At 33.9% G+C, this 9,897-nt stretch overlaps 1 protein-coding gene across 1 annotated transcript; it reads left to right on the top strand.

The window, feature by feature from the left end:
* Positions 1 to 8,410: 8,410 nt before the first annotated feature.
* On the top strand, positions 8,411 to 9,323 carry LOC113753640 (E3 ubiquitin-protein ligase RHA2A). The gene has a single exon (XM_027297844.1). It carries the CDS (start codon positions 8,676 to 8,678, stop codon positions 9,195 to 9,197), a length of 522 nt encoding a protein of 173 aa, XP_027153645.1. The 5' UTR covers positions 8,411 to 8,675; the 3' UTR covers positions 9,198 to 9,323.
* Positions 9,324 to 9,897: the final 574 nt, after the last annotated feature.

Consider the following 9,897-nt stretch of genomic DNA (forward strand, 5'->3'; position numbering starts at 1 on the left):
TATTGTTATTTTTTTATTTAACCAAACCAACCTTCCTAATTCTGGTACTAGCTAGTTTCTTTCTTATCTACTGCAGTCATTTAGATCTACTAAACATTTTGAATTATCCTAAAATTTTTCTTTGGATCTACCTAATTTTGGAGATTGGAGTTTTTATGATTTGCTAATATCTTGCAAGTCTAATGATTAACGTTGAAGTTGAAGTTTCAGGATGGCAAGATTTTGAATTCAAGTTTCACAATTTGTAACTTCTTTCAAACTTTATATTGGTATTTTTCCAATAAGGCCCCGTTTGAGATTACGATAAATATATATATATAAAAAAAACACTTCTGACACACGTGTTTGTGTTTTAGAATATAAAAATGTTTTTTTATCGAGTATCCTCTCGTTAACACACCCAATATTTACTTAACCTACCATATATACACACATACTAACAATTATTACTCAGCCTTGTATTTATATACTTTCTCTATTTAATCTTACCTAACCTCCCTTGTTTTTATTTACTTTTTCTAATTAATCTTTCATTTCCAAAAATATGACATCTGAAATATGTTTTAACGGGTGTCCTATGTGCATGCACCTGTTAGACAAACCCTTAATAAAAATACTTGTAAGTTACCAAAAAATGGGCTCCTTAAATTACAAAAAATTTTGATTGTTAAATGGGCACCGCCCTAAGTTTGAAATTTTGATTGTTAAATGATTGATTGATTCTACAATTGTAAGTTACATGTAATCTTACCAAACAAACGTATTGGTTCCTCTTTTTTTTTGGGCATCTCATTTCTACCTCACATTACTTGCTTTCCAAGATGAAGTCATTATTGATTCTTTAAGTTGTTGTTTTCCTTGACAACAACGTAATTAATTGTTTAAGAGAAAATGTGAAACAACAAGGCCACTCATAGGAACAAAGTACATTCTAGTCCATAGATGAATTTGGACAGTGCCAAGCCACTTTGACCTAAACTCTTGAATTCCTCAAAGTTTTTTCTATTGATTCCATAAAAAATTCCATTCTTACCTGTCTGTCCGCTCTCTACTGAACAGTGGCAAAAGTCATTACCACCCATAATGCAACAATCTCCTTTTAATTATGAACATTAATCTTATCCAAAGCAAATTATTGCTGGAAACAGCTAAAACATCTGATTAGTGAAAAATTTTGTCGCAGGTTACAGGACACCAATGCAAGTAATAAACCGGAGCAATTGATCAAGATGGCTTATTTTAACACTATAGAGTAGTTTTTTGTTTTTGTTTTTGTTTTTGGGTGCTAATTGATTTGACTTTTGATAAACCTCCAGAACCTCTCATGTTGCATCAAGATGGGGTGATTAATTAATGAAACCATGCCTGATAAACAAAAAATAATGAGACCTAACATTAATAGTAGGATTATCTTCTTGCATGCGAAATACTTAGAACTTGGTGCTGCATCCATATAATTTTGCAGGGCAGCAATTGTTAGTAGAATGCAATCCAGAAACATGAATAATGCAAAATTAGCATTCTAGAATTCTTTATTTAGAGCAGAAATTTAACGACGTAAAAACTAATCTCGAAGGTTTTGTCAAGAACCTGTTAAATACTTTCACGCATAAAAGAAATCTTAATTAGCATTAAACTGGCAACTGGGGTAACAACGCAGAGGCTGAAGAAGAAAAAGAGAGATTAACTTCGGCTGTCAAGCTCAGCAAAGTTCAAAGCATAGTAATTAGTGATAAAAGTGTAATACTAATATGCTTTTCATGTATTACTCAAAACAACAAAAAAGCAAAAAACTTTGCACATCCATAGAAGTGATAATTATTTTGGTTGGATTCATAATATGGAGAAATTCCATGGCAAAAAATTTTGCACATTGATACAAGTGATAATTAGTTTGCTAGTTGCAAAAGAATTTCAAGTGTCACAATGTCAGCCGCAATTAAGAAATTTTTTTAATATCGACATCGGCATCCGCAATTTAAAAAAAAAAAAAAAACTAGATGAGCTAATATTAAGATGTTTTCACCTGCATTTTTTGGTTTGTGGTTTTCCTCAGAAAAATCTATACGTTCGTTCTCCGTGAACATATTTTTTAATTACTTTTTTATTACATGTAAATTAAATTATTATAATATATTCCTCTGCAAAAACCCTTAAAAATATCAATCAAAACGTATTGGATATTTTTAGTAATTCCGAGATGAGCTGATGTTGTTGGCAGTTTTCCTCAGATGGAAGGGATCCTAAAGATGTACTGCTCTACGTCAAATAAGACATGCTGCTCTGCATCAAGATCAAGTTGCATTAGGTGCCGTTTGGTTCTCAAATCAAAGTGATCCAAAAGATGTGCATTACCTTTTTCTCTTGGATCAAGGGACTCAAAACCTTGTCTTTTCTTTTCTTGAAATTCATGATGATCAAAGGTATCAAGATGATTTAAGGGCTTCTTCGGCCTTGGCGGTTGGGACCCCACTTGCTTGTTGAAGACTTCACTTTGCTACTAAAATCGAGGTTTTTCCTTGGGAGCAAAGGAATTAGACTGAGGAATTTTTGGAAGTTGATGCTGTCACAAGCAATTCTTTAAAATTCGGATGGAAGAATGAATTGAAAGAGCTTCCGATTCGTGGTTCGATCAGTTTTAATCATTTTTTAAAATTTATTTTAATATTAAATAATATGAATAAAGCTGAAATATCTATTATAAAAAATAAAAAAAAGTTCGTAACTTTAGTTGAACCATCCAATTTTTATCGGTCTAACTGTTTTTTGATTGAATTTGGTCAGTTAAATTAAATTTTTTGATCAACTATTAAACTGAATGAAAAAATGATCGCATTTACGATACAACTGATTGAAACAATCGATCTGGTTCAATTTTCAAAACACTTTTCATCGGAAAAAAAAATACCCCAAGAGAAAAGAAAGTAATTGTATATTTATTGGTTTCAAGATATTAGTTTGTTTAGTTTCTTGTTCTCCTTTTCTCTAAATAAATTTTTCCAAATAAATCACTACCCAAATAAACCTAATATTTTTAGTAATTCGGAGATGGTGTTGTTGGCAGAGTTCCTCTAATTAAAGGGATCCTGAAGATATGCTGCTATACATCAAATATGACATGCTGCTCTGCGTCAAATTGCACTCAGGTGTCGTTTGGTCCTCAAATCAAAGTGATACAAAAGAGATGCATCACCATTTTCTCTTAGATCAAGGGACTCAAAACCTTGTCTTTTCCTGAAATTCATCGTGCTCACAGGTATCGAGATGATTTAACTAAGGGCTGCTTCTGCCATGGCGGTTGGGACCCCACTCGGTTGTTGAAACCTCTATTGCTAAAGTCTTGAGTTTTTTCTTAGTAGCAAAAAGGAATTAGATTGGGGAGTGGGAAAGGCTAATGGTAGATATTATTTTGTTGAGTTTCTAATTTTTTTCCCCTCCTTTTTTGCACTCCATCATCAATTTAAAATGCAATAGTTTAGATTTTTTTTTTCCCGTGATTGCAAGGTATATATTTTCCTTTCATTAAAGATTTAAGGTCAGTCAGCACTTTTGGAGTTGAAGAAGAATACGTTCGAGGACAGCATGCACAAACTTTATATCCCCAAAAGTTTTCCACCGCTCTATCCAAATAAAGTCAAATTAAATCCGTGCAAACTTGTGAAAACCCTGCGGCTCTCTTTGTTTGATCACTGATGCAGATACATTGCCCTTTTTCTTTCGTCTCTCTCTTTCTCATAAGGAAGTTGTTTGCACGCAAAACATTTGCTGAAGTTGGAGAACATCTCACAAATTACCAAATGTTTTTCCTTTTCTCTATGTCTTTATTGGCTTTTCCTTTTTGTTTCGACCAAAAGATCTAGCTAGGCTTGAAAGCTTCATCATTTTTCTTTTTTTTTTGAGTTTTTTTGGGCATCTATAGGTTCAAAGTGAATGCGATTAGTATACTAGAATGAAAATTGCATCTTGAATTAACACATCTTCTCAAGGATGATACTTGATCAGAGGACCTTCTGGTTCTGGACCACGTTGATATAGTCAACAAGGAGGTTACTGTTACATCACTGTCTCTGCTCATATTTCGTTGAATTCGTCTATTTTTTGACTAGCATTACTTAAATTAGTAAGTAATAATTAATTAGTGTGGCAAAGCTTCCATTTAATATCAGCCACAAGAATGGTATGTGGAGAAATTCTTTCTTCCCCCTTCCCTCTCTCCAAATAATTGTGAACTTTGAACGATACAAAACCTGAAAGGATAAGCAACCAAGATATACATTATTACTATTAGACGCCAAGTCATGAAGACAGCAATTATCTTGCAACCATAAAACTATTATTGTGTTCTATATAGGGAAGTGTAGAACACTTGAGAAGGAGTAAAACGGTTAATAATTGTAGCATTTCACAACTAATTCACCATGTCCATAGCATATCGATCACCCCGATGAGAAGTTATGAAGGATATTCACTATCCTAGCTGGGAAAACTGTTTTTGGGGTGTGTTTGAAATATTTTACTGTAACAGTGTAGGTGAAAAACTTTTACCGTAGATGATGTTGTTTTTTATTTTTATTTTTTTTTGTATTTTTGAGGTTTTTTTTTGTATTTTTGATACTTTTGAGATTGTTTTTGTTTGTATATTACTGTAATAACATTGTATATGAAAAACTTGTTTTTCAAAAAATGATCAATCCAAATAGAGCAAAAGTCTTTAAAATTTGCTGGACGATTTTCGATAATCCGTTAATAAAATTTACTTTTTATAGTATTAAAAAAAGCCAATTCTTTGAAGTATTATAAAAGTTGCTAAAAATTCCACGATGAGTAATAGATCCATATATTGCTTAAAGGATTGAAGTATCCCTTGAAAGATTCTTACACGTTTAGAGTGGCAAATACTTGAAACAACGTAAGAGAGGTTAATTTGAAGCTCCATTGGAGTAAAAAGCATGATTTAGTTAACATTCGTATACTTGTTTTCAGTCATATAACTAGCGAAAATATAATCAACAATATATTAAGACACTTAAGTCCAGTGTTTATTTAGTTAAGCTCAGGAATAACAGCCATCACATTTAATTGCCGAATTGTACAGAGAAATAAAACCATTTGAACCTCTTAAACCAAAGAAAATGGCATCTAATACCTAAGATCTTGCAAGAAGATGGATGAGAAAGGCATAGATTTAGAAAGTTTTTCTTTGTCTTAAAGACGTATGCTGTCTTTAAGATGATGATGATGAAGAAAGTCCGTGTCCATTGTAAAATCCAACGGTTAAATTAGCACTTGCATGAAATATCTCTCTTAATTTCTCGTAATAAGTTGTGAATATGGTACATTGAAAAAGTGAGATCAAGCATGCAATATAACCATTTTTCTTGAGGATTACAAATACGTACTGATTGAAAACAAACTTTGAGGGGTTGTCATCATTTTCCCAAAAAAAAAAAAAAAAAAGGAAACTTGCAAATGTGTTTCTGGATTTCTATGCAACTACTCAAAAGATGGATCTGGATTAGGGCTGCAAACGAATCGAGCTGCTCGCGAGCGGCTCGATTCGAGCTCGAGTCGAGCTCGAGTCGGCTCGAGTCGAGCTCGAGTCGAGCTCGAGTCGGCTCGAGTCGAGCTCGAGTCGGCTCGAGTCGAGCTCGAGTCGGCTCGAGTCGAGCTCGAGTCGGCTCGAGTCAAACTCGAGCTCGAGCTCGAGCTCAGAATATTAAGCTCGTTAGCTCGCGAGCCGGCTCGCGAGCCGGCTCGCGAGCTTGAGTATATATATATTTTTTTATTTTTATTTTTATTTAATAATAAAATTACGTATATTATATATATATATTTTTTATTTTTTATTTTCATAGTAAAATTACGTATATATCCTTAATATTTTATTATTTATTAAGGAAAAAAATATTATTTTATTTATTTTTTAAAAAATAAAATAATTATTTTTTATTTTTTTCGAGCTCGGCTCGACTTGATTCGAGTCGAGCTCGAGCTCGAAAATTGCCGGCTCGTCGAGCTCGAGCTCGGCTCGACTTGATTCGAGTCGAGCTCGAGCTCGAAAATTGCCGGCTCGTCGAGCTCGAGCTCGAGCTCGAGCTTGGTAAAATTTAGTCGAGGCTCGGCTCGATTAGCTCAAAGCTCGACTCGGCTCGGCTCGTTTGCAGCCCTAATCTGGATGAACTTCAAGTTTCACACTGCCAATCATCAACGAGGTATGCATAGAATTTGGACAAAGCTACCAACGTTTAAAGTCGTTGCTCGGATTGCAGTTTTCTGCAGAAAATTTTTTATGTTTTTCGTAACAAATTTTCTAATAACCTCTTTATCTCATATATATCAAATATTTTCAGTACATTTTTTTACAAAAATTTCTAAAAACGGCAACTCAAACAAACGAGTATATAAGCTTTGCCTCTTCAACCAAGATCCTTAACCTAAAACAAATTCTTTTATCCCAAAATGAGCCTCCAAGCTTCTTCCCATATCCGTCTAAAGTTACCCTTCTTCGCTAACAAGTTTCTTGGAAAAAGTTTAGTAGGTACCATATCAAAAGATTGATATCCTAGAAATGTTCCACACTATCCGTAGACAGCATGATCTCTATTCATGTAATGTCAACCGCTGGCTTTTCTCAGGAAAAGTTTTATTATTTCTTTTCTTTTTTTCTTGAATTTTTTTATTGTCAGAGGGAAATAATTATCTACTCAAGAAAAAAAAATATAAAAAAAAAATAGAAATAAGAGACCAATTTTCAACTTTTATTTCCAAGTAGGACCCCACCACGCATGGCCTCAATTGTTGCGAAAATTTCCAACTCTTCGGTTCTTCTCCCTTCCTTAGTTTGTCTTCCTCCTAAAATAGTGAATTCATTCTAGTTCCATACTAGTTTTCTTCTGCTTAAATTAGTAAATTCCCAACCCTAGCAGTCTAGCTCTAGCACTTTCATTCCTATACTCACCTACCCAAATTGCCACACATGCATTCTAGCTTGTCTCCCTGTCCCCCTCTCCCCTTCCCACGTAAGTCCACCTCTTATTATAAATTAAGCATTTTGGTTGTCGTTTTTAAAATTTTTTGTGAATATATTTTTTAATTACTATTTTAACTTACATATATCAAATAATTACGTTAATTTTTTTTTCACAAAAATTCTCAAAAATAGCAATCTAAACAGGCTCGAATATTGGTACAAATAAGAAGTTTTTCTTAAATTTTTTTTTTACAAAAAAACTCTAAAATATGAAGAAAAAGAAAGAAAGTTTAAAAGTCGAACAGAAAAACCTCATTTTTATCAATTGAGTTTCTTTTCATGGACAAAAAAGTACTCGACAACTTTTAGTTTCAGCGTTCATGACCAAAAACAACTTTGTATACTTTCGAAAGCCTAAAAATTGTATGTCTTCATGCAGCTGGCCGTAAATAATAGTCGAATATTGGGTTTTAACCAGTGCTCACAATCTCTTAAATTTGTAACTCTTACTTATTTGCAAACAAAACCAAACTAGATGATGAATTGTTTATAGAGCTGAAAAGCATGAGAATTAGGGAGAAAATATCAACAAACTGCATGATCAAAGCAAACTCCAATTCGTATCTCGCACCCAAAAAAAAAAAAAAAAGGACTCAAGTGCGAGGTTGCCCAATAAATTATGAGTTAACATTAACATAATAATCTCTGAAAAAATAGAGCATAACCGCATAATGATCTAATGTGCACTAATCATTTTTACTCTCACAGGGCAACAATCTTTCTTGTGCTAATGAGATGAGATGCATACCAATTTACAAAATAAAGTTTAAATAGGTATGTATTTAAAACCCTTAGTCTCAAAAAGAATAATGATTAATCTTTCTTGCACTGATATATATTTTTTTTTTTAAAAAAAAGAGTAAATCTCATATAGTGACAGTATATATATTATCACCGTTGAATCGATGACACAATTGTAAAACTTTAGATTTTAAATTCAAATTTTGCACCATTGTTACTTACCCAAAATTGATCGTGTATATATTCAACGTAAGAAAGATTAATTCAAAAAAATTATATTAACAATATATATACTAACGATTCTGGATACATGACAAGCAATTTCAATTCAAATTTGATTGTCAAATTTTGTACATATGATATGGCTTTGAACCTGCCAAATGACATATACATTATTATATCTTTACATTGAAAATTTTTATCTTGATTTGGGACAATTAGTTTAGTAATTGTTCCAGTACCAATAAAAAGAGTTCCGCGTAAACATGCAAAGACTGCACTTGATTCTATTTAACCTGCCAAATCGACGTATAACTTAACATGTAAGTTAATAAGTGAAGCCTTTATATATATATATATATATTTATTTATTTATTTATATTTGAGTGTAGCTTTTCTATCGGTGTTGGACCAACCAACCAATAGGCACGAGTTAACCGACATAAAACTTCTCTCGCACTAATTATTAATGTCACAGAGCTTGGATTAGAAAAGGAGGAAGCTACTTCTTTTGATAATTCCTCCACCTTTTCCTCATCCCATATTAAATCCCTCTCCCTACATATATGTATATATAAATCCACCCAATTCATCTCCAGCGTCCCTTTTCATTTCAAAGTGAACCGACCAACCATAGCTTAAACTACCAATACCTTTCCATACTCCTTTTTTTAACCCAAAAAAGATGGGACTACAAAACCAGCTCGCAGACATCTCCACGGAGTCCTTCCCAATTTTAATGGTAGCCCTCGTCGCCAATTGTGTAGGCTACATCCGTTCAATCCTCATCGGAGCTTTCCAAGCCTTTGGCCTTTCTCTAGCCATGTTCGACGTCTCCAATTTGTACCATGTCGACGACGCCTCTTGCGACGCTGTCGGGTCCGGTCTAACCGGAATCATTATGCTCGCCGAGCAATTAAAGCTGAACCGGGCCTTTTCTTACCGGCTTGCTGGTGATGGTGCCGTTGGATGCGGGTCGGGTTTGGGTTCGGATTGCGTGGTGTGCCTGAACCGGTTGGGTGAAGGTGACCATGTGCGCAAGTTAGCGTGCCGCCATGTTTTCCATAAGGAGTGCTTTGATGGTTGGCTTGATCATATGAACTTTAATTGTCCTCTTTGCCGGAAGCCCTTGGTCGCCGATGAGTGCGTGGCCGTCACGAAGCGGCGCGTGACTGGTGATGTTCTTGAATGGTTCTCTTTGAGGTGAGTGAGGGCACGCGCTGCAGCGTCTGTGGTGATGATGACTGGATGATAATTAATGAGGATTATGATTGATGGACGAATGATGATGAGGCTTCTTTTTTTATTCTTGGAGGTTTTTTTTTTTTTTTTTTTTTTTTTTTTTTTTTTTTTTGGACCTTTGAACTTTTCTTTCTTTTTTTTTTCCTTTTATTTTGGGGGAAACTTTTGCCTTTTTCTTTTTTTACTATATATATATATATATATGTTTGGAGAGATCAGGTTAGAGTTCCTTTGTTTTTTTTAGCAGCTGCTGTAAATAGTTTTCCACCTTGTTTGTGGTGAATAATAGAGTTGCTTTTTTTTTTTTTTGGTTTTTACCCTTTATTTTGCTTTTGACCTTTATTTTGCTGGATTAGGGTAATTTTGACTGATATAGCTGTGTCAAGTGATAAAGAACCAAATTTAGAGAATCTTTCAGAAGTCTGGTAGCCATGTACAAGTAAGTGTAAACAATCCAGTCCAGTTACTTGCCATAGAATAATACATCAAACTGAAAGTTCTTGGTACTATATGATTTAGAACCGAGTTGCCAACTGCAACTGCTATATTTAGCAGTGTATTGATCTTCTAGAGATAGAAGAACAAAAAATGTAAAAGACAGATGTAAAAATTGTACAGATTAATGATGGGCTCATCGCCAACTTAATTGCCACGTTAAAATTCTA

This window comes from Coffea eugenioides, chromosome 11 (genome assembly GCF_003713205.1).
Source record: "Coffea eugenioides isolate CCC68of chromosome 11, Ceug_1.0, whole genome shotgun sequence".
Lineage (NCBI taxonomy): Eukaryota > Viridiplantae > Streptophyta > Magnoliopsida > Gentianales > Rubiaceae > Coffea > Coffea eugenioides.